General features: G+C 40.2%; 1 protein-coding gene across 3 annotated transcripts in view; it reads right to left on the bottom strand.

The window, feature by feature from the left end:
• The window catches only part of OTC (ornithine transcarbamylase), a 78,324-nt gene that overhangs the window by 42,309 nt on the left and 11,583 nt on the right, over nucleotides 1-24,432 (bottom strand). For all 3 annotated transcript variants that reach the window (XR_008995115.1, XR_008995116.1, XM_036879496.2), the window contains exons 3-4: nucleotides 23,059-23,140; nucleotides 8,060-8,147 (exon numbers count right to left, since the gene is read on the bottom strand). Coding sequence is in view for 1 of the 3 variants with exons in the window: in XM_036879496.2 (XP_036735391.2) it covers nucleotides 8,060-8,147; nucleotides 23,059-23,140 (170 nt within the window). In the remaining 2 variants the exon portion in view is untranslated. The remainder of the gene's footprint in view (nucleotides 1-8,059; nucleotides 8,148-23,058; nucleotides 23,141-24,432) is intronic.

The following is a 24,432-nucleotide window of genomic DNA, read 5'->3' as shown; positions in this document are numbered from 1 at the left end:
GTGAACAGCTCACTGGCAAACAGTGGGAGGAATTTTTGGTTGTGCATAATGATATTACCGAGGCTCATAATCATTACAAAAAGGGTGTTCCCTATTTTTTTTTTTTTGTGGAAGTAGGCCAAGGACCTGGAGGATACATAGACTTTATCAGTGTAAATAAAAGAATAAACTTGCTGACTGAGTCTCCCTCAGGGAGGGAGAATATTCCAGTGCTCTGGTATCTCTACCTAAGTTATTATTTTAGTTTTATCAATATAAGAATGATGAGGAAACAAGATACTACCTTCAGCAAACCTAGATTGGCATCTCTCAAGTGGGCTGGTGTTGGAAGAAGCCTAGGGATATTGAATGAAATTACCATATGCAATTTATTCACAAAGGCTTCTCTAAGGGCCAGATTACTTTGACTTAGATGTTAGTTCCTAGTTTTGAGAGCCTCAGAGATAAGTGGCTAGGGCATAATGGCATTCAGAGTGAACTCCTCAAAATGAGTTGCAGAAATTTCAGTGTTGGATCAGTGTAAGCTGACAAGGAGACCACAGAGATGACTGGAATTTAAGTCAGAGCTTGTCCTGAGATTGAATTAGGCCAAAATTTGGTTCAACCAATATTACTCGAATTTCTTCTGTGTGCCTTTCCTTTGCAAGCATTATCTCATTTACCCTGATACAGTTCATCGAGATAAGTATTTATATCTCCATTTTCCAGCTGAGGAACCTAAGACTCAGAAGCAACTCATCCAAACCGTAGAGCCAATGTGGTATGAGCTCGGACTTGAAGTGAAGTCGAAGCCTGCTTCAAAGGCCCTGCTCTTTACACCATGGCAAACTGCCTCTAAACTATGAATATGTCATAGTTCATGCTGTGAAGGACTGACATTTTAGAAAAAAAATTTTTTTTTATTATCCAATGTACATCACAGTTCCCCCTCCCCCACCCCCTTGCCCACTCCCCTCCCCTTTCCTGGAATATTCAGCCATAAAAAGAAGGACTGGCTTTTGTTACCATTTACTCAAGGACATTCAACTGCCATGCCCACTAGTTTCTTGGTGACTTCTATACACATTGATGGAAATATCACATTTCCTATTAGATACCAATTTATTAATATCTAATTAGACATATATTTCCCATTGGGTGCCAATATTTTTAAACATTTTACTAAGAAACTTAAGAAAGAGTACCTTTTTCAGTCTTAATATCATTGGTAGAAATACCTTAGTAATAGTATTCTAGCTTTTTAAAACATTCCTCTTAATATGACAATGGTTCACTTCTTCTCTTAAGGACTATGTCTCATCCATAAATCCCTCTGTAACTTCCATTATTTGAACTATATGAGAATAACAGTGATTTTAATCCCCTCCATGTTGCTGCAAGGGCATGTGAATATGTGGTTGTATAGTGGACTGAACAGAGTCCTGCAAATTCATGTCCACCCGGAAACTTAGAACATGACCTTGTTTGGAAGTAGGGTCTTCACAGATGTAATAAGCTGAGGTCACACTGGAGTAGGGTAGGCCCTAAATCTGATGACTAGTGTCCTCATAAAACTAGAAGATATGAGAAGCATACAGAGACGAAGCCTAAGTGAAGATGGAGGCAAAGTTTGGAGTGATGCAGCTGCATGCCAGAGAATGCCAGCAATTACTGAGAACAACCAGAAGCTAGGAAGAGACAAGGCAGGATTCTTTCCTAGAGCCTTCAGAGGGAGCATGGCCTTGCTGACACATTGATTTTGGATTTTTAGTCTCCAGAACTGTGAGAGAATAAATTTCTGTTGTTCTATGTCCCAAAGTTTGTGGTAATTTGTATTGCACCCCTGGGAAACTATTATAGTGGTTTATGCTGATTTTCCTTTCTACTAGTTTTACTTTGGGAGGACACACTTTAGCAATCACTACCAGAAGTAAATTCCATCTATAGGGAAAGTAATTAGAGTAGAACAACATTACATTATTTGATTTTACATGGAGCCTTTCATACATGTAGTTCCTGAAGCTGCATTTCTAAGCATTGTATTAAAGGGAAAATGACTGCAAAGCCATTATGCACCTTTCAGTAGTGGACTCAGAGCATTAGGCATGAACAGCTGTCATTACAGAAGAAACACAAAGCCTTGAAACGGGCGTGGTATGTCCCACTGCTGTTCCTAAGTTCCATCTGATTTTAAACTTCCAAAGAATCACTGATCTGAATCATACGAGGTGTCACTTCTGGTGGCAATCTAAAAGGACAAGCCAAAAGCAAGGGGAAGAAAAGAATATCCAACTCTTAACCCAGGTAGAGCACCAGAGAATTGACAAAATCTGAAAACAGCTTCTAATCTGAAGCCAATTTAACTGAATATATACTATGTATATGTTTTGTACATATGTACATGTCTTCCGATATGTGAGGGGTTGCAAAAGAGGTGCTAAGAGAGATTTTTCAAAAGAGTGAAGTGAGCAATGGTTGATTCTATCCAGCGGGAGCCTGGCCCTACAAGGATCCACTCTGAACTGAGGAAACAATTCAAATCTTCAGGCCATCCTCCATGGGTGTAGGATACACTCCCTGACCAGTTATTGTATATCTAGGTAAAGGACATTTAGCAAAATCCAGAAGGGAGATGAGAACATACTTGTGCAAAAAAGAGTTCACATAGCAGTCCTGAGATGACTACCTTCAAAATGCCTATTTCCAAGGTTGGCCCTTGGCTGGCATCTGGGAACTTGGGCTTGGGGAGAGTTCCCACCATTCCTAGAAATAATAAGGATGACTTACTGCCTAAACTGTTTGTATAAACACTGTGGGTTATGCTGAACACCACCTTGCCTTCTGGAAGTCTAGAATGTTGGCTCATGCTAGGCACAAGGTGCCTGTGTCACCAGCCCTCAATGAAGATCTTGGGCACCAGGTCTCTAAGGTGCTTCCTGGTACAAAACATTTCACATGTGTTGCCACAACTTGTAATTGGGAGAATTAAACATGTTCTGTGTGACCCCACAGGGAGGGGACCCTTGGAGGCTGGTGCGTGGTCTCCCCTGGACTTGGCCCCAGGCGCCTTTTCCCTGCGCTGATTGTGCCTTGCATCCTTTTTTTGTAGTAAATTGTAGCCATGAGTGTGATCATCTGCTGTATCCCGTGAGTCTTCCTATTGAATCGTTAAACCTGGGAGTGGTCTTGGGGACCCCTGACACCCCAGCTCTTCCACAACATCAGTCAATGGCTCCAACTCAGTACCCCCTTCACTCCCCACTAGTGCCCTCAGATTACACAGACCTAGCTAAGGATAATTTGCTCACACTATTTTGTGAACAGGTTTTATTATTGTAATCAAGAAAGATAAGAGCAATACATTTTATTTTTAATATGTACTTAGGTTTATAACTCCTTGATCTGATTTTATTTTTCCTTCCTTTGGTGACTGAGACAGGACCAACTTGTGAAGGTACTTTTTTTAATTTTACAGATTTAAAATATGTTTATTTTCTGATTTTGAAACATTGCTGGCTGTTATTCTGTTCCTGAATACGTCTAAGCTTTTGTACCAGTAGTTCTTTCTGTCTGTGATGCTCTTCCCATGGCTTTGTATACCTGGCTCTGTGTTTTCAGTGAGTTCTCAGCCCAACTTCTGCCTCCTTAGAGGGGCTTTCCCTGACCACGCAATTTAAAGGAACCCCCACCCACCCCCCACAGATCACCCTGCTTTAGTTTCATCATAGTACTCATTTCAACCTGATACTCTATTCACACCTTGTTTATTTAGTGAAAGCCTCTTCCCTCCGGAATATAATTTTCACTCGAACAAGGATTTTGTTTGATTTGATCAGCATTTCATTCTTAGTGCTAAAACAATGCCTGGAAGAAAAACTAGGCATCCAATAAATATTTTTGAATAAATGAATAATTAAATCACTTGACTAAATAAGTAACACTTTGGAAAATGCATTTGACAGCTTTCAAGAGACTGGCTCAATTTTTTTTTTCTGTTACCACACTCCCTGTGTTCCCCCTCAGGCTCTTCTTTCGCCAATGGACAGTCATGTGTTTTATTCGACCAGGCCCCCAAAGCAGCCAGGCAGGCAGATGGAGAAGAAACATCTTTAATCAGTGTCAGGTAGGCACTATTCTCTTGATTTGAAAGGGCCAGCACTGTCGTTCAAGCATCATCCAATCTCTTGGCATCTTACAAAGTTTAACTTCTACAAGAAGCCAGGAGGCAATTATTATGGATTTTATGGTGCATATTGGCAGGGTAGATGTCATTAAGATTCACTTTCTTGTAGCTCCTGTTCAACTCCTTCTGTGAAAGGCAGTGGATTTCTCTTGTCTTCTTCAATTTAGATTTACTGAATTTCTGAATCTCAGCCATATCTTATTTGTTAGATATTTTGGCAGATTAAGCAATAATAGGGTACACAAAAGAAAGTCAGACTTCCACAGTAGCTATTCTACCCACCTTTCTGACATCCCCGTCTTCCATTCCAGCCTCTGCTGATATTGCATTATTGTTATTCTCCTTGGACCCCAAGGATTTCCTCCTGCCCCTCCCTAACTGCACCTGTCTTCAAGGGTCAGCCTTCTGCAATCCTCCCACTGTGAGATTTTGGGGCTCATTTTTTACCACCAACCTTATACCTCTATTTCTCCAGCTCTCAACTTCACCCAAGGTCTTTATCTCCAATGGCTTGTGGGCATTTGTACTTGGAGTTTCAACCTTTAGCACAATAGGTCCAATACCTAACCTATCCCTTTTCCCCAAGGCAAAAACTCCTTTCATTTCCCTGCTTCTGCTAATATATACTATATATTTTAAGAATAACAAATTTGAAATCATTTTGACTCCACTGTCAATATACCCTTTGCAGTCAGTTATCATAAAACCATATAAATATCTTATTAGCTGGTCCTTCTTTACCATTCCTTTCACTAAGGCACTAGCATGGATTGACCACACAAAAGTCCAGGATTACTGCACAGCCTCCCAATTCAGGGTCTCTCAAAGTGTGGTCCAGCCACCCTTCCAGAAGAATCACTTGAGGAGCTTGTTAAAATACAGATTCTCAGACACCATCTGAACCTTGACCTGCAGAATTAGAATTTCTGAATGTGGGGCCCAGAATTCTGCATTTTAACAGGTTATTCAACATAATTCTCAAATTAGTTTTAGAACATTTGAAATTCTCTCTACCTTGTATCTCCACCCTGATCCAAATTACTGGGCATCTGTCTATACACAGTTTACACTGGGTCACACCTCTGGTTAAAGACTACCACCTTCTATCTGATATATTTGCATGCATTTGACAGCATAAAGTGAACTTTAATGATAATAACTCCCTCACTTTATAAAAGAAAAGGAAACTGAGACCCGGAGAAGTTTTCTCCTATGAGGTCACAGAGTAGACAAGTGGCAAAGCCTGAACTAGATTTTAAGTCTTGTGATTTCCAAGCTATGCAGAGAAGAGTTCACATAGCAGGTCTGACTGCTAGACTTTGAAAGGCCTGCTTGTAAAGTTGCCCCTTGGCTTGCATCTGGGAACTTCAGTTTGGGAGGGTTTCCACCATTCCCAGAACTGATAAAAGTGATTCACTGTGCCTAAAATGTTTTACAAACCATATGGTTCAAACACCTGCTTTCCTTCTGGGAGTCTAGAATTTGGCTACATATCTAACAGAGGGTGCTATCTGGCCATCCTCCAATAAAGTCCCTGGCACCAGGTTTCTAAGGAGCTCCCCTGGTGGGCACCATTTCACACGTGTTGTCCCAACTTGTTACTGATGGAACTCAGTGTGTCCTGAGTGAGTCTCCTGGGAAAGGACTCTTGGATGCTTGAACCTAGTTTCCCTCAGACTTTGCTACATGTGCCTTTTCCCTTTGTTCATTGTCCTTGGCATATTTTCACTGTAATAAATCATAGCTATGAATATGATTATATGCTGAGTTCAGTGAACCCTCCTGGTGAATCGTCAGACACAGGGGTGGTCTTGGAGGTCTCATGATACAAAGCCAATGCTTCCCATAGCTTACTTCATTGCCCCTCTCATGGGCTGTTTAGAAAAGGCAGTAGGGATAGTCAAAACAGCATGATCTTTAAAAAAAAAAAAAAACAGCATGATTTAAATGCTGACTTAGCTGTTAAGCTCCATTACTTCTCTGAGTCATGGTTTCATCGTCTATAAAATTGGGCCAATAATACTTACTTTGTAGGGTTGTTACAAAGATTTAGAGATAGTAGTCCAAGAAGTCCATACAGACTTTAAGGAGGAGCTTTTTTTTTTTCCTTCAGAGTCTTTGGATAAAATGGAGTTATCAGAAGGAATTCTATGGATCCAATTTTATGTATTCATATATCCAGAAAGCAATGGGATTAATTATGTGGACTAAAAAGTCCTAGGCATTTTGGAACTTGTGAGCAGATTGCTTTTCTCAGGATCTATATAGAGTTCCTCCAGCTAAGGATTTATAGTGGGAATTCTTGTATGGGAGCGAGCACAGGAAAGAACATGTTCATACTCATCCTCAGCTTTCCGCCCATGCTTGGCTAGCTGTCTCTTGTTTTTGGAGTCCTTCCTACTGCACTGATTTCTGGGCCCTGACCTTTTTCTGGCAGCCAGTCTGCACTCCTTAACTCTTTATTGGATGCCAGCTCTTCCTCCAACTGCACTCTTCTCCAGCCACTAGTTCACTCATGACTCATTAACCATCATTCACTTGGTTCTATATGGAGGATCTCCACTGAAACTTCTCTCCTGGCTGTGTCCCTGGCTTCATCCCTTAACCTGCTTGTAGTATTTGCTCTTGAACAAAGTCTACTGAACTTTTGTGGAAGCAGAATTATCAGGCAAATATAATCCCAGTCAGAGGAATAAAAGCTCATTTATGGTTATTTATTCTTTTTCTCCCTTGCATCCAGAAGATGAACACAACACTTCTTAATACTAACATTGTCCCATCTGAAATAATGTCACTAAAAGGTTTAAAGTTATTTTAAATCTCTTCAGCAATTCAAATGAGGTGTATTCTTCAGTATATACGGTGTAGCAGCCATAAAAAGCAGATAGTGTCTGCAAGGGATTACTTTACAGCACATGATTTTCAGGAGAAAACCATTAGTCTCCAATACCAAGGGCAAAATATTTAAAGAAAGACATTTGCTCTGTATTTCTCAAGCAGACATAATATAATGGTGAGAGCATTTCATTGCATGGGGAGTCAGAAGGCACATATTTCAGTGTTCAACTATAGTATAGTGGTTAAGAGCCTTCTCCCACCTCTACTTTCATCTAGGTAAGGGTGAGCTACTAGTACTTGCCAATAGAATGTGACCGGAACTAATTGTGCCACTTCCCTGCTAAGGTGGCTTTGAAGCAAATATCCCTTCCCCATGCTCTCTTGCCCTAGCTCCTGGATAGATATTGACTCCCAAGGTGACCTTGGAGACCACGTGTTGAAGATGGTAGAGCCACTCTCCTACAGTCTCTGAATAGCCAAATAAGTAATCAGTCCTTCCCTCTTACCTGTCAGGAACATTGGCACTATATTAAGCTATTGACATTTTGAGATTTTGTGTTATAGTAGCTAGTATGTCCCTAATTAAGTTGTTTCACCTCTTTATGCCAATCTGTTTGGGTAGTTATAAGGATTAAGTGAGTTAAAACAATGCCTGATACATAATAAATGCTCAATAACCATTAGCTATTAATATTATTACCTGCTCTGATGTTAACTAGTTGTGAGTCATCGAACATGTGAATTTTCCTGGACCTGCATTTCTTCAATTGTAAAATGCAAGCGTCATGTTTGATGATTCTACATTTCTTTACGTTTGAAATTTTATAATCAGAAACCTCTTCATATTGCTAAGAAAAAAATTATCATAACTCATGGAAAGTGGCTAGAGGATGAGGGAGAAGCATTCAGAACATTAGGTACAGAGGGAGAGAAGGAAAACAGAACAGCGCAAAGGGCACTGAGGGGGGAAACCACATTACTTAAAGAGAAGCATATGTTCTTTTTGAAATGTATCCATTGCTTTGGAAATAAACTTTAAAGAGAAGAAAATTTACAAACCGGGCTGTGTCCGTGAGACGTTCATTCACACCCAAATGAATATCTTGTGTGGTAAGAAAACAAGGGTGTCCTCCTAGAAGTGCAAAGCCTACAATAAAAGTAAGAGAAGAAAAGCATTTTGAAAAAAAGAACCAAAGCAGGAAACAAAATCATGAGGAACTGGCATATATCAGTTGAAAAAGTCAAAATCGTTAAAGCTCTCCAACCTCTGTGATAGGAAATTCCCAGCAAAGCAAAATGAGGAACTAAGGGAAGTACATGAAAATGGTATCTCACTGGAATGCTACTCAGTAACGAAAAGGAATGAACTGCTAATACACACAACATGGGTGAATCTCACAAGCATTAGGCTGAAGGAAAGAAGCTACACACAAAAGAGTAGACAACATATAATTCCATTTATATGAAATTCTGGAACAGGCAAAAGTATTGCAGTGGTAGTTTTAAGTGACTAAAAGTCAGCAAAGTCAAAGGGTCATTCTACTGTTTCATTTATCCTCCAACCAAGACAAAGCTAAGCACCATTCACGTATTACCCTTACCACATTTCAACTCTCCATGGAATGTGAGATTATTGTAGACATCTGAGCAGATGAGGACAGCTCCTACCCCATTCTCATCTTTTTTGACTTTTGTCTGAGTAAGATGGGAAGCCGTTGGAGGGTTGGAGCAAAGGAATGACAAAATCAGACTTATGTTTTAATAGAACATGTGTAGTGGGACAAGGGCAGAAGCAGGGAGACTGACTGGTCAGGAGACTATTGCAAAAATCTGGGTGAGAGTTGGTAGCTTGGGCCATGGTAGTGGCAGCCGAAATGATGATTGGATTCTTGAAATATTTTGAAAGTAGAGTCAGCACTCAGCTGATGACCTTGCCCTCACCTCACTGAAAAAAATGGTAGCAATCAAAGAACTTCCAGATTCCACCTCCCGATTTGCCCACCTGCCAACCTCTGTACCCCTATTCTGCTTTCCTTGTTGAGCGTAGATGAATCTTTCGTGCCCCATGTATGCACTAGAAGCTGTAGCCTGCTTGCCTACTCAAGAACATTGCTCTAGTGGTTCTTCCCTTCCTCCCTTACATTACCTGCATCTTGAATAGGCTATTCTCATTTTGTCACTCATGAATAAAAAAAAAACTGTAAAGTTTCTCTTGCCTCGATTTCCCCTACTAAGGTATCCCTTTACTTCTTCACCCCTTGGCAGCAAAACTTTGGTTTTTCTTTCTCTCTCAGTTCCTCTTTTCTCATCTCCCTCAAACCTATTCCCATAAGGCTTTGGCTCCCTGTAACACTGCACCAAAGCTTCTCTCAGCAAGGTTACCAGTGACCTCCACATAGCTACATCTAGGGCCATTTAGGTTCTCATTTTTCTTGACTTAGCAGCATTTAACAAAGTTTGTTCACCAACTTCTCTTTGACAAACTTCCTTTACAGTTCCTTCAGGCTACCACACCTTCTTGTTTTTACATCTGCCTTGGTGGTTGCTGCTTTGCAATCTCCTTTGCTAGTCTCTTCTCTTTTCCTTGACCTCTTCATGTTGATATGTCCTAGGGCCAGTCCTTGGTCTTCTTCTCTCTATCTACACTCATTCCCTTTATAATCCCATCAAGTCCCATGGCCTTAAATATCATCTACATGCTGATGACTCCCAAATATCTCAGGCCAAAGCTCACTTCCATACTCTAATATTCAACTGCCTTTTCAACATCTTTGTTCGTGTGTCTAATAGACATCGCAAACTCAACATTTCCAAAACTGAACCCAATCTTCCTGTCCATCCTGCTCCACCTAGTCCATCCTGCTCACAGTTGCTTAGACAGAAACCTTGAAGTCATCCTTGATGTCTCTATTGACTGATACATCAGAAATCTTGTTGGCTCAACTTTCAAGACATATCCAGAATCTGTCACTCTTACCCCTTCCTCTGCTACCACTTTGGCTTGAGTCTCTAGGTACTATAGCTACCTTGACACAGGCTTCACTGCTTCTCTCTTCTCTCTACTCCATGCCCCGGTAACTTATTCCCAGCAGAGCCATCAAAGAAATCCTCTCAAAATATAAGTTAGATCATGTCCCTCCTTTTTCAAAACCCTCCCAAGATTCCCCATTTCACTCTGAATAAAAGTCAAAGTCCAAACAATAGAGTATATGTTTTTCCCTCAGTTCCAGACACATTCTTCTCCTTGCTGAAAGCACTTAATACTTTCCAACATACTGTATCATCCACTTATTTACTGTATCTATTGTTTATGTCTGGGTAGCCACTAGAATGTAGGCTCCATGAAGGCAGGGATTTTCCTCTGTTATGTTCACTGATTTTCCTGTTTTGTATCACACTCAAGAACCTAGAATAAATACTGGTACATAGTAAGTGCTCAACAAATACTTGATGAATGAATGTAGAAGGGATTTTGACTCTGGAAAGAGGACCCATTCTTTTTATTTCCAAACATCTCCTAATTTTGTTAACAGAACTTGATTTTCTATTATGTGTGAAGTGAGCTAGTAGAGTTTAATGATGATTATAATCAGTAATTGCTCTTGAACACTTAATCTGTTTCTAAAGAGGGAAAGTCACCTAAAAAAGTATGAATACTGCACATTCATCAAGAAAGTATTTACTGCACAGACTGTATGCCTAACATAGGGATTAATGTCATTGAGGGTTGAGGTCTATGTAGGAAGGTTCCAAACAAAGTTTGAGACCTAGCAGATCTGCTCCAACTTGTACTCTTACTCTGACTAGAAGTCATTTTACTGTAACAACCCAGGATTTGTTTGTTTTCTTTTCATTTCTCCCTTTGTACTATAAAGAAGATCACCATCAAGCCTGGACTTAGGAGGTAGGGGTTGGAAGAAGGGTGACAGGAAATATTAAGAAGTAGGAGTCAAGGCCTTTAGCAATTCTTGAAGGAGATAAAATGAGGGGACACTGCCTCAAAGAAAGAATTGCTTCTGCAATTTTGGTGACAGATCAAAAGAAGCCTCAGACCCCAGTCCAGTCTAAGCACAAATCAAGCATTTGCCAGTCGATCAGACCTGGATGGCAATAAGTGCTTTGGGGAGGGTGTCAGATGTTCTATAAGGTCACCAGAAGCTGCCGTTGCTGAGGACAGGAGGGCAGAAGGATAGGTCTCTGCTTCCTCTTCACCCTTAATCCAGAGAGGTCTGCTTTTATATGTTTCTTTTGTTAATGTGTTCACATCAGATATTTTGGAACAAAGGATTTCTGCTGTTAATATCTTAATTTCTGTCTGGGAAAATAAAAGTACATCTAATTTTGGTCTTTCTTTTCCTCACAGATACCTGCACAAGCTTTGAAAGAAGGTATATAAATAGAATTCATACACTGGGAATAGGAAGGCACTGGGGGCTCTTGCTGGTAGAACTAAGGCAGTCATTAACTTCTCTGTGCATCACTTTCATACCTGCAGAAAAGCACCATGATTCTTATATTGCCACCTTTGTAAAGATAATGAATTTGACATAGCTTGGAAAGTACCAGCTTCTATTTCACCTTGAAAGTCAAATACCAATGTTAAATAATGAAAAGACCCATCTCTTAGGATGCCCTGTGCATTTTTCTATGCTCCTGCACTCACCAAGATTAATAAATGTATCCATCTATCTACTCAATTAATTTGCTAAGAGAATATAATCATCAGTAACCCACAGGAGAATCGAGCAGTTTGCCAGGCAGGCGTACACAAAGAGTGGGTGAGCAATGAACGATCTAAAAATTCACACAGCGACATCGGTACATCTCACAAACAGAACGCTGAGCAAAAGAAGCCAGACAAAAAAGAGCATATGCTGAATGGGCCCATTTATATAAAGTTCAAAAACAGGCAAAATTCATCCTGTGAAGCCAGGATAATGGTTACCCTTGGGTGGGGAGAGTAGCGACTGGAAGGAGATATAAGGGAGGGCCTCTGGGTGCTACTAACATCCTGTTTCTCTATCTGGGTATTAGTTACAATAATGTGTTCACTGTAAGAACTCACTGAGCTATACACTTCAGGATTTGTGCACTCTTTGTAGACATGTTATACTTTAATAGAAATAGTACATGAGCAGTTAATATGGCTCAAGTTGGGTGATGAATTTTATTCTGTCCCCTGAGGTAAGTATCTCTGCAACTCAGGCTTGGGATGAAATCCTCAAGGCCATCCTGTGAGGATCACCTCAACCCAGAGGCTGGCACAAATCTGGGGCAGTGATAGACAGTTTACATCCTGTTTTCAGTCTAAATACCAAGGTAGCAAGTTTTGATGAATTATTAAGATGCACATGCACACAAGAGGAATCCTCTACCATGTTTTGGGTTGAGGTTTACTGTTTCCATAAGCATTCAAAGCAACTACTTACTCTGATGGATTCTCCTACCATTGAGTTTGGCAGGATGCCATATGAAATCAGCCCCATGGGTATTTATGAGGGTAACGATGAATACTCTGTGAACTGTGACGTTTGATGGTCATATGTTCCTTTCCTCATGTACTTGTGGTTACCGTTTGCAATTCTGTGTAGGTTTCAGAGCACTTATTTATAGAAAACCATCATTTAACAGAATGTTTACTGCCTCCTGTAGAAACAATTTTCCTGGAATAAAACATGACTATTACATGTCTGAATTAAATTAGATATTTTAAAAATACATTTAATATTAGCTTCCAGTCCTCACTCTGCCATTTATTAGCTATGTGTCTGTGGGCCATTTGCTGAACCTGTTTTAGCCTGTTTCTCTCTTACCCTTATAAAGTTGTCATAGGATTAAGTGAGATAATCCATGTAATTAATGAAGAGCACTTGGCACAGGGTCTGAACCCAAAGGCTTATGAAGTCTTCACTCCTGGTTTTATTAATTGTTTAACTGCCACATTATATGTAAATGGCAAAATTAATCACCTACTCAGGGACAGTGATGGAAAAAATAACATTTGAACAGAGAAAAGTGGTAGAAAACAGCAACAACTAAGAAAAACAAATTTTAGAAAACTTGAAATTGAGAAATTTCTACCTACTAATAATGGCTTCTCTTGATGACTTCAAAAAGAACACCTATCTTAAGTACTAACAGGAAAAAAATGGTAAAGTAAAATACAATTCTGTCCAGTTTATGAAAGACAAGTGCTGAAAGGAAGCAGAATTTGAAAATTACTGGCTGGTTTACGCACTATGTGTTTTTCCTTTACTATATAGTCAGATGTCAGCATGATCTCTTAAAGGAGCCAGCTTTAAAGAGCAAAATGTTCTCATCTGTTTTCTTCGTAGGTCTGTAAAGATTAGGTGACATCTTGTATGTTTCCCCTCTTCCTCCTTTCCCTCAAGAGGCAAAGAGAGTGGATTAATAAGAACAATGAACTTGAGATTTGAATCGTGGTGTTATTTATATTAATTAAGTGAATTTAGCAAGCCACTTAATCCCTCTGAGCTTCATTTCGTTATATATTTGGAGAAACTCATTACTGATCATTGTAAGGCAAGAACCTCATAAAACTGCTGTTTGCCTCTAAGCCCTAGAAAGCTTCAATGCTTTTAAGCAGAACAAGATCTTTGAAGAATCAACTAATATATTTTTATTTGTGGTGCCTTCCCCTTGATTCTATCCATTTGCCCATTTATGCTGTCATATCATTGTTTCAAGGGAGTTCTGAAAAAGCAGAAATTCAGAGAAAAAGAAAAGAGGTGATGTGTGGCTTATGAGTTTCAAATAGGCTTTTTTTTTTTTTTTTTTTAAATAATTATTTTTTATTGAAGGGTAGTTGACGCACAGTATTACATTACATGAGTTTCAAGTGTACAACACAGTGGTAGAACATTTATATACATAATTCTAGGTTCCAGCTATCACCCTACCAAGCTGTTACAATATCTTGACTATATTCCTTATGCTATACATTACATCCCGGTTACTAATTTATTTTACCATTGGAAGTCTGTCCTTTTTTTTTTTTTTTTTTGTGAGGGCATCTCTCATATTTATTGATCAAATGGTTGTTAACGACAATAAAATTCTGTATAGGGGAGTCAATGCTCAATGCACAATCATTATTCCACCCCAAGCCTAATTTTTGTCAGTCTCCAATCTTCTGAGGCATAACAAACAAGTTTTTACATGTAGAACAAATTCTTACATAATGAATAAGTTACATAGTGAACAGTACAAGGGCAGTCATCACAGAAACTTTCGGTTTTGCTCATACATTATGAACTATAAACAGTCAGTTCAAATATGAATACTGATTTGGTTTTTATACTTGATTTATATGTGGATACCACATTTCTCTCTTTATTATTATTATTTTTAATAAAATGCTGAAGTGGTAGGTAGATACAAGATAAAGGTAGAAAACATAGTTTAGTGTTGTAAGAGAGCACATGTAGATGATCAGGTGTGTGCCTGTAGACTATGTGTTAATCCAAGCTAGACCAGGGCAATAAAACATCCACGTATGCAGAAGATTTCTCTCAGAACGGGGGGGTGAGGTTCTAAGCCTCACCTCTGTTGATCCCCAATTTCTCACCTGATGGCCCCCCTGCGACTGTGCCTGTCTTAGGTTGTTCCTCCCTTGAGGAATCTTACCCGTCTCTGGCTAACCAGTCATCTTCCGGGGCCATACAGGGAAATGTGAAGTTGGTAAGTGAGAGAGAAGCCTTATTGTTTGAAAAGGTTAGCTTTTTACTTCTTTGCATATTTATGCCCTGTGGCTTCTATGCCCAGCATTTGTCTTGAGGTATCTTTACCACTTGGAAGAATTATGATACTCGGTAAATTTGATATGAGGCACGAATTCTATTTAAGGGTTGTAATTAGGAAGGAAGAAGAAAAGCTATAGAAGTAGCAGGCGGAAGAAAACATGGGAAGATTGATTATTTCTTTGATATATCTTCTTGTAGAGTAACTTCAGCATGTATAGGTTTTAAGCTACTACTTAAATTGCACACACACATTAACATAATAGGAGTATAGTTACATAACCAAAGCATATCTGTAATTACCAGCCATCTGCAGTGTAACCAAGAAAACCAGTTAGGCACCTTAGGCATTTGTGAAAACTTATCTATGATATGGTGGATATTGTCCAAATGAACTTGAACAGTCTGAGAGAAATCAGACAAATTAAAACAACCCATTCCTGGGGACTGTTCACATGCCATATGTTCTTTTAACAATAAATAGTTTGTAGTTGTAAGACTTTGGAGCGCTACAATTTGCACTTCTCCAAATTCTTGGTTGAGTTCCAACAGTATAGATCCAGTCCAATTTTGTTGTTTTACTGTATGCACAGGCCAGCTTAGATATCTCCTTCCTCATTCCCATGGCAGGTCCAGGAACTGGTGGGATGAGTGCATCTACAGCTGTAGCAGTGCGTGGATCTTTGTTGGGGTTTTTTGATGATCATCTTCTGGCATGAGTCTTCCAGAGGGTGCAGATGTTGGAAGTTCTTTTTCATATCATATCTTAGTTCATTTTCGGGGTAGCCCAATTAGGCTTTGATCCTCTGTATAAACACAAACAGACCCTTTGCCTACACTTTTATATGCCCTTTATACCCTTGTGTAGAACTCGTTGGAAGTTACCACACAGGAACTGCCCTTTTTTTTTTTTTTTTTTGCTATCACTAATCTACACTTACATGACGAATATTATGTTTACTAGGCTCTCCCCTATACCAGGTCTCCCCTATAAACCCCTTTACAGTCAGTGTCCATCAGCATAGCAAAATGTTGTAGAATCACTACTTGCCTTCTCTGTGTTGTACAGCCCTCCCTTTTCTCCTACCCCCCCATGCATGTTAATCTTAATACCCCCCTACTTCTCCCCCCCTTATCCCTCCCTACCAACCCATCCTCCCCAGTCCCTTTCCCTTTGGTACCTGTTAGTCCATTCTTGAGTTCTGTGATTCTGCTGCTGTTTTGTTCCTTCAGTTTTTCCTTTGTTCTTATATTCCACAGATAAGTGAAATCATTTGGTATTTCTCTTTCTCCGCTTGGCTTGTTTCACTGAGCATAATACCCTCCAGCTCCATCCATGTTGCTGCAAATGATTGGATTTGCCCTTTTCTTATAGCTGAGTAGTATTCCATTGTGTATATGTACCACATCTTCTTTATCCATTCATCTATTGATGGACATTTAGGTTGCTTCCAATTCTTGGCTATTGTAAATAGTGCTGCAATAAACATAGGGGTGCATCTGTCTTTCTCAAACTTGATTGCTGCATTCTTAGGGTAAATTCCTAGGAGTGCAATTCCTGGGTCAAATGGTAAGTCTGTTTTGAGCATTTTGATGTACCTCCATACTGCTTTCCACAATGGTTGAACTAACTTACATTCCCACCAGCAGTGTAGGAGGGTTCCCCTTTCTCCACAGCCTCGCCAACATTTGTTGTTGTTTGTCTTTTGGATGGCAGCCATCCTTACTGGTGTGAGGTGATACCTCATTGTAGTTTTAATTTGCATTTCTCTGATAATTAGCGATGTGGAGCATCTTTTCATGTGTCTGTTGGCCATCTGTATTTCTTTTTTGGAGAACTGTCTGTTCAGTTCCTCTGCCCATTTTTTAATTGGGTTATTTGTTTTTTGTTTGTTGAGGCGTGAGAGCTCCTTATATATTCTGGACGTCAAGCCTTTATCGGATGTGTCATTTTCAAATATATTCTCCCATACTGTAGGGATCCTTCTTGTTCTATTAATGGTGTCTTTTGCTGTACAGAAGCTTTTCAGCTTAATATAGTCCCACTTACTCATTTTTGCTGTTGTTTTCCTTGCCCGGGGAGATGTGTTCAAGAAGAGGTCACTCATGTTTATGTCTAAGAGGTTTTCGCCTATGTTTTCTTCCAGGAGTTTAATGGTTTCATGGCTTACATTCAGGTCTTTGATCCATTTTGAGTTTACTTTTGTATATGGGGTTAGACAATGGTCCAGTTTCATTCTCCTACATGTAGCTGTCCAGTTTTGCCAGCACCACCTGTTGAAGAGACTGTCATTTCGCCATTGTATGTCCATGGCTCCTTTATCAAATATTAATTGACCATATATGTCTGGGTTAATGTCTGGATTCTCTAGTCTGTTCCATTGGTCTGTGGCTCTGCTCTTGTGCCAGTACCAAATTGTCTTGATTACTATGGCTTTATAGTAGAGCTTGAAGTTGGGGAGTGAGATCCCCCCTACTTTATTCTTCTTTCTCAGGATTGCTTTGGCTATTCGGGGTCTTTGGTGTTTCCATATGAATTTTTGAATTATTTGTTCCAGTTCATTGAAGAATGTTGCTGGTAGTTTCATAGGGATTGCATCAAATCTGTATATTGCTTTGGGCAGGATGGCCATTTTAACGATATTAATTCTTCCTAGCCACGAGCATGGGATGAGTTTCCATCTGTTAGTGTCCCCTTTAATTTCTCTTAAGAGTGACTTGTAGTTTTCAGAGTATAAGTCTTTCACTTCTTTGGTTAGGTTTATTCCTAGGTATTTTATTTTTTTTGATGCAATTGTGAATGGAGTTGTTTTCCTGATTTCTCTCTCTGTTGGTTCATTGTTAGTATATAGGAAAGCCACAGATTTCTGTGTGTTGATTTTGTATCCTGCAACTTTGCTGTATTCCGATATCAGTTCTAGTAGTTTTGGGGTGGAGTCTTTAGGGTTTTTTATGTACAGTATCATGTCATCTGCAAATAGTGACAGTTTAACTTCTTCTTTACCAATCTGGATTCCTTGTATTTCTTTATTTTGTCTGATTGCCGTGGCTAGGACCTCCAGTACTATGTTAAATAACAGTGGAGAGAGTGGGCATCCCTGTCTAGTTCCCGATCTCAGAGGAAATGCTTTCAGCTTCTCGCTGTTCAATATAATGTTGGCTGTGGGTTTATCATAGATGGCCTTTATTATGTTGAGGTACTTGCCCTCTATTCCCATTTTGCTGAGAGTTTTTAACATGAATGGATGTTGAACTTTGTCAAATGCTTTTTCAGCATCTATGGAGATGATCATGTGGTTTTTGTCTTTCTTTTTGTTGATGTGGTGGATGATGTTGATGGACTTTCGAATGTTGTACCATCCTTGCATCCCTGGAATGAATCCCACTTGGTCATGGTGTATGATCCTTTTGATGTATTTTTGAATTCGGTTTGCTAATATTTTGTTGAGTATTTTTGCATCTACGTTCATCAGGGATATTGGTCTGTAGTTTTCTTTTTTGGTGGGGTCTTTGCCTGGTTTTGGTATTAGGGTGATGTTAGCTTCATAGAATGAGTTTGGGAGTATCCCCTCCTCCTCTATTTTTTGGAAAACTTTAAGGAGAATGGGTATTATGTCTTCCCTGTATGTCTGATAAAATTCCGAGGTAAATCCATCTGGCCCGGGGGTTTTGTTCTTTGGTAGTTTTTTGATTACCTCTTCAATTTCGTTGCTGGTAATTGGTCTGTTTAGATTTTCTGTTTCTTCCTGGGTCAGTCTTGGAAGGTTATATTTTTCTAGGAAGTTGTCCATTTCTCCTAGGTTTCCCAGCTTGTTAGCATATAGGTTTTCATAGTATTCTCCAATAATTCTTTGCATTTCCGTGGGGTCCGTCGTGATTTTTCCTTTCTCGTTTCTGATACTGTTGATTTGTGTTGACTCTCTTTTCTTCTTAATAAGTCTGGCTAGAGGCTTATCTATTTTGTTTATTTTCTCGAAGAACCAGCTCTTGGTTTCATTGATTTTTGCTATTGTTTTCTTCTTCTCAATTTTATTTATTTCTTCTCTGATCTTTATTATGTCCCTCCTTCTGCTGACCTTAGGCCTCATCTGTTCTTCTTTTTCCAATTTCGATAATTGTGACATTAGACCATTCATTTGGGATTGCTCTTCCTTTTTTAAATATGCTTGGATTGCTATATACTTTCCTCTTAAGACTGCTTTTGCTGTGTCCCACAGAAGTTGGGGCTTAGTGTTGTTGTTGTCATTTGTTTCCATATATTGCTGGATCTCCATTTTGATTTGGTCATTGATCCATTGATTATTTAGGAGCGTGTTGTTAAGCCTCCATGTGTTCGTGAGCCTCTTTGCTTTCTTTGTACAGTTTATTTCTAGTTTTATGCCTTTGTGGTCTGAAAAGTTGGTTGGTAGGATTTCAATCTTTTGGAATTTTCTGAGGCTCTTTTTGTGGCCTAGTATGTGGTCTATTCTGGAGAATGTTCCATGTGCACTTGAGAAGAATGTATATCCCGCTGCTTTTGGATGTAGAGTTCTATAGATGTCTATTAGGTCCATCTGCTCTACTGTGTTGTTCAGTGCTTCCGTGTCCTTACTTATTTTCTGCCCAGTGGATCTATCCTTTGGGGTGAGTGGTGTGTTGAAGTCTCCTAGAATGAATGCATTGCAGTCTATATCCCCCTTTAGTTCTGTTAGTATTTGTTTCACATATGCTGGTGCTCCTGTGTTGGGTGCATATATATTTAGAATGGTTATATCCTCTTGTTTGACTGAGCCCTTTATCATTATGTAGTGTCCTTCTTTATCTCTTGTTACTTTCTTTGTTTTGAAGTCTATTTTGTCTGATATTAGTACTGCAACCCCTGCTTTCTTCTCACTGTTGTTTGCTTGAAATATGTTTTTCCATCCCTTGACTTTTAGTCTGTACATGTCTTTGGGTTTGAGGTGAGTTTCTTGTAAGCAGCATATAGATGGGTCTTGCTTTTTTATCCATTCTGTTACTCTGTGTCTTTTGATTGGTGCATTCAACCCATTAACATTTAGGGTGACTATTGAAAGATATGTACTTATTGCCATTGCAGGCTTTAAATTCGTGGTTACCAAAGGTTCAAGGTTAGCCTCTTTAGTATCTTACTGCCTAACTTAGCTCGCTTATTGAGCTGTTATATACACTGTCTGGAGATTCTTTTCTTCTCTCCCTTCTTGTTCCTCCTCCTCGATTCTTCATATCTTGGGTGTTTTGTGCTGTGCTCTTTCTAGGAGTGCTCCCATCTAGAGCAGTCCCTGTAAGATGTTCTGTAGAGGTGGTTTGTGGAAAGCAAATTCCCTCAGCTTTTGTTTGTCTGGGAATTGTTTAATCCCACCGTCATATTTGAATGATAGTCGTGCTGGATACAGTATCCTTGGTTCAAGGCCCTTCTGTTTCATTGTATTAAATATATCATGCCATTCTCTTCTGGCCTGTAGGGTTTCTGTTGAGAAATCTGACGTTAGCCTGATGGGTTTCCCTTTATAGGTGACCTTTTTCTCTCTAGCTGCCTTTAACACTCTTTCCTTGTCCTTGATCTTTGCCATTTTAATTATTATGTGTCTTGGTGTTGCCCTTCTTGGATCCTTTCTGTTGGGGGTTCTGTGTATTTCCGTGGTCTGTTTGATTACTTCCTCCCCCAGTGTGGGGAAGTTTTCAGCAATTATTTCTTCTAAGATACTTTCCATCTCTTTGCCTCTCTCTTCTTCTTCTGGGACCCCTATAATACGGATATTGCTCCTTTTAGATTGGTCACACAGTTCTCTTAATATTGTTTCATTCCTGGAGATCCTTTTGTCTCTCTCTATGTCAGCTTCCATGCGTTCCTGTTCTCTGATTTCAATTCCATCAATGGCCTCTTGCATTCTATCCATTCTGCTTATAAACCCTTCCAGAGTTTGTTTCATTTCTGCGATCTCCTTTCTGGCATCTGTGATCTCTTTCCGGACTTCATCCCATTTTTCTTGCGTATTTCTCTGAATCTCTGTCAGCATGTTTATGATTCTTATTTTGAATTCTTTGTCAGGAAGACTGGTTAGGTCTGTCTCCTTCTCTGGTGTTGTCTCTGTGATCTTTGTCTGCCTGTAGCTTTGCCTTTTCATGGTGATAGGAATAGTCTGCAGAACTGGGACGAGTGACGGCTGGAAGGACTTCCTTTCTTGTTGGTTTGTGGCCCTCCTCTCCTGGGAGAACAGCGGCCTCTAGTGGCTTGTGCTGCGCAGCTGCGCACAGACAGGGTTTCTGCTTCCTGCCCGGCTGCTATGGAGTTAATCTCCGCTGTTGCTGTGGGCGTGGCCTGGCTCGGGCAGCTACTCCAAAATGGTGGAGTCGCGTTGGAGCAGGAGCTGCTGGGAGGCTATTTATCTCCGTAAGGTGCCTCCCTGCTCCCTGAAGCCCAGGGGTTAGGGTGCCCAGAGATCCCGGATTCCCTACCTCTGGATTAAGTGGCCCGCCCTGCCCCTTTAAGACTTCCAAAAAGCACCCGCCAAAACAAAACAACGACCACAAAAAAAAACAAGAAAAAAAATTTTTTTAATTAAAAAAAAAAAAATTTTTTTAATTAAAAAAAAAAAAAGGTGGTCGTTCGTTTTTCTTTATTCTCCGGTGCCAGCCTCAGGCCTCTGCTCACCGGTCTTTCTGCCCTGTTTCCCTAATATTGGGGTCCCTGTCCCTTTAAGACTTCCAAAAAGCGCTCGCCAAAACAGAGCAGCAAAAAAGCAAAAAAAAAAAAAATGGTCGCGCGCTTTTCTTATGTCCTCTGTCGCCCAGCCTCCAGTGCCTGCTCACTGTTCTTGCTGCCCTGTTTTCCCAGTATCGAGGTCCCTGCACTCTGGCCCGGATGGCTGGGGCTGGGTGCTCGGCAGCCCTGGGCTCCGTCTCCCTCCCGCTCTGCCTGCTCTTCTCCCGCCGGGAGCTGGGGGGAGGGGCGCTCGGCTCCCGCGGGGCCGGGGCTTGTATCTTACCCCGTTCGCGAGGCGCTGGGTTCTCTCAGGTGTGGATGTGGTCTGGATATTGTCCTGTGTCCTCTGGTCTTTATTCTAGGAAGGGTTGTCTTTGTTATATTTTCATAGATATATGTTGTTTTGGGAGGAGATTTCCGCTGCTCTACTCACGCCGCCATCTTCCGCCCCACATTCAAATAGGCTTTTTGAAACTCATTACAGAGATAATAGCTTAAGAGAAAAGGAAATTTTGAATTTCAGCAGCCTTGGATTCCAGGCACAAACAATAGATTTGAAAGAATGCATGGAGAGTCTGAGCCAGTTTTTGCCTCCTGCTTTATCACCTGGCCTCCAAAACTGGGACAGGAAGGGGAAGAAGAGGAACAAAAGAGAAGAAGCAACAGAAATAGAAATTGATGGACCTTTGACACTGTATCCTTCTGTCTCTCCCATAGGCCAAGCATGGAAGGGTGGGGAGCAAGGTGGAAATTTCAGATGCATTGGGAAACTCCAGAGCTGAGAACACCTATGTCTCACTCTCAAGAGGCAAAGGAGGTAGCAAATGTTATGCTCCCTGGCACCCAGCATGAGGAAGGAACAATAGGGTAGAGAGAGTCTTACAGTATCTCTGGGTCCAGTGTGGCATAGAGAGCTGCCAAGAGGCTGAGAGAGCTAAACCAAGAGATAGTTTCAGGTATTGTGATCTGAGTGAAGCAAATTCCACAGTGAACAGAAGACAGCCAGGGTCCAATGGGGACACAGAAGTCTCCGCAGCTTGCAGCATGGACATTTGATGATGCTGCCTGATGACCAATGACCAGATCGCTATAGCCCTAGATGTCTGGACATTCAGATGCTCTCCAGGACTTGACCATGACTGCGGGGAACAGGAGAGGAGGCCCTAAATCAATAACGTAAAACCCTGAAACAGCTGAGGATTGCCTAGTGTTGCAGAGATTAGGTTTCCCCTACCCAGCAAAATCAGTAAAAGCAAGGAAAAGTTCTTTATGTATGAGAAAAATACACATTTCTTGCCCGCATGAGTTTGAGGCCTGAGAATTTGTGCCCACTTGCATTTTGTACTGAACATTAAGAGCTATTTAGGACTTCTACTCAAATCTTCCTGGAATTCCTACAACTGAAGCTCACCTTTTTGCTTGCAGCCTCTGTGAGAATTGGAAAAAGCATGCAAAGGCTGGCACTGCTACTCCCAGGGACAACATTTTCCTTTTGTGGTTGCCAAAGAGACAAATCCCCCTACAGGGCTACTCCTCCCAGGTCCTCACCCTCCAGCCCCCTCTTCACACAGGAGCGAGTTTGTCTGTGGCCTCACCTGTTTCTGTGGACAATCTTGTTCGAGTACTCCTTTTTTCAAAAATCATGCCCAATGACTTCCCTTGTAATAAGGGCACATACTGAAAAGCAAGGACAAGAGTGCAATTAAAATAAAAAGTATGCTTTATATCTAATATCAAGGATTATGTTTCAAAACTTATTCTTTACATTTTCAGAAAATGTTAGAATACTTAATCACTGCTTCCAAGTAAATATTCAAAACACTATTTTCAAAGTGAACTTCAAGCATGTTTTTTTATGTTCCATACAAATGGGGAAGAGGAAGAGGAGCTCCCCCAGCTTACTGAGATGTAATTAGAAAGTCTTATTATTTGCTCTGGGTTCAACCTGAGCACTTGTTCCAAAGTATAGTAATATTTCATACTAGAACCGCCTTCTTACCTAAATCCATGGAAATGCCTATAAATGTTCAATGACCTTGAAGATGCTTGGTTTGGAAGTGTTTTGTCTGCTAGGAATATGCTACCCTGTTGCAACATGGGACATGAAGACTCATAAAGTGAAGCCCAGAGTTTTAACTACACTTTCATCATGCCTCCTCATAGGAGTACAAAGGCTTTATTTCTGAAGTCCTTTGAAGCAATCTGGGGAGTTTGGGTGTGGTGTGGGTCTCTTCCTCCTTCTGGTTATGTAGATGGACTTCCTGATAAAATGAATTCTCAAACAAATAGATTCCTGTCAGCTAACCTTCCTCACACTCAAAGTGTGAAGAACAGGCCTGGGATCTTGGGAGACCTTTTCTCCTTATTTCGGGTCTTGTGTGAGACTGTCAACCCGTAGCAGTTGGAGTCACTCCTGTTTCCAGAAACTCCTGATCTTAGGAACTTGGAGAGCTACTAAACTAGATAAGAAAATGAAGGTTGTGTAAAACTTTCTCAACCTGAAACCAACTCTTTAAAATGCTTCTGCACAAGCTTGAAATACAAAAATGTTTTCACAGTTAAGCAGTCTAAATGAAGCTGCTGCTTTAACTGTGTTTCAAACATAAATTGCTCAAAATGCAGAATGATGCTTATAGCTAAGCACCATATCCCATCTCTTCTCCTACTTGTTCACCATTTAATTGTTTTTTGCTAATCTACAATTTTCCAACACTGTCACATCATTGTGAATTTTTTGACATCATCCTAATGATCATGTATCTGTTATTCATGCACAATTGAAATTTGTTGCTAGAAAACAAAGTATCAGCCTTGTTTTTAACTTGATAGAAAACATGCAGAGAAAAGAAAGGAGATATAAAAATAAAATATTTCTGAAGAAACAGCTCCTTAGGTTCTGATATAGTTAGTAAGGAATGTCAACTCTCCACATGAAAGAAGTACAATGACTTGTCATTTAATAACTGATT

Source organism: Manis pentadactyla, chromosome X (assembly GCF_030020395.1).
Source record: "Manis pentadactyla isolate mManPen7 chromosome X, mManPen7.hap1, whole genome shotgun sequence".
Taxonomy (NCBI): domain Eukaryota; kingdom Metazoa; phylum Chordata; class Mammalia; order Pholidota; family Manidae; genus Manis; species Manis pentadactyla.
This window is presented reverse-complemented; position numbering and strand designations above follow the sequence as displayed.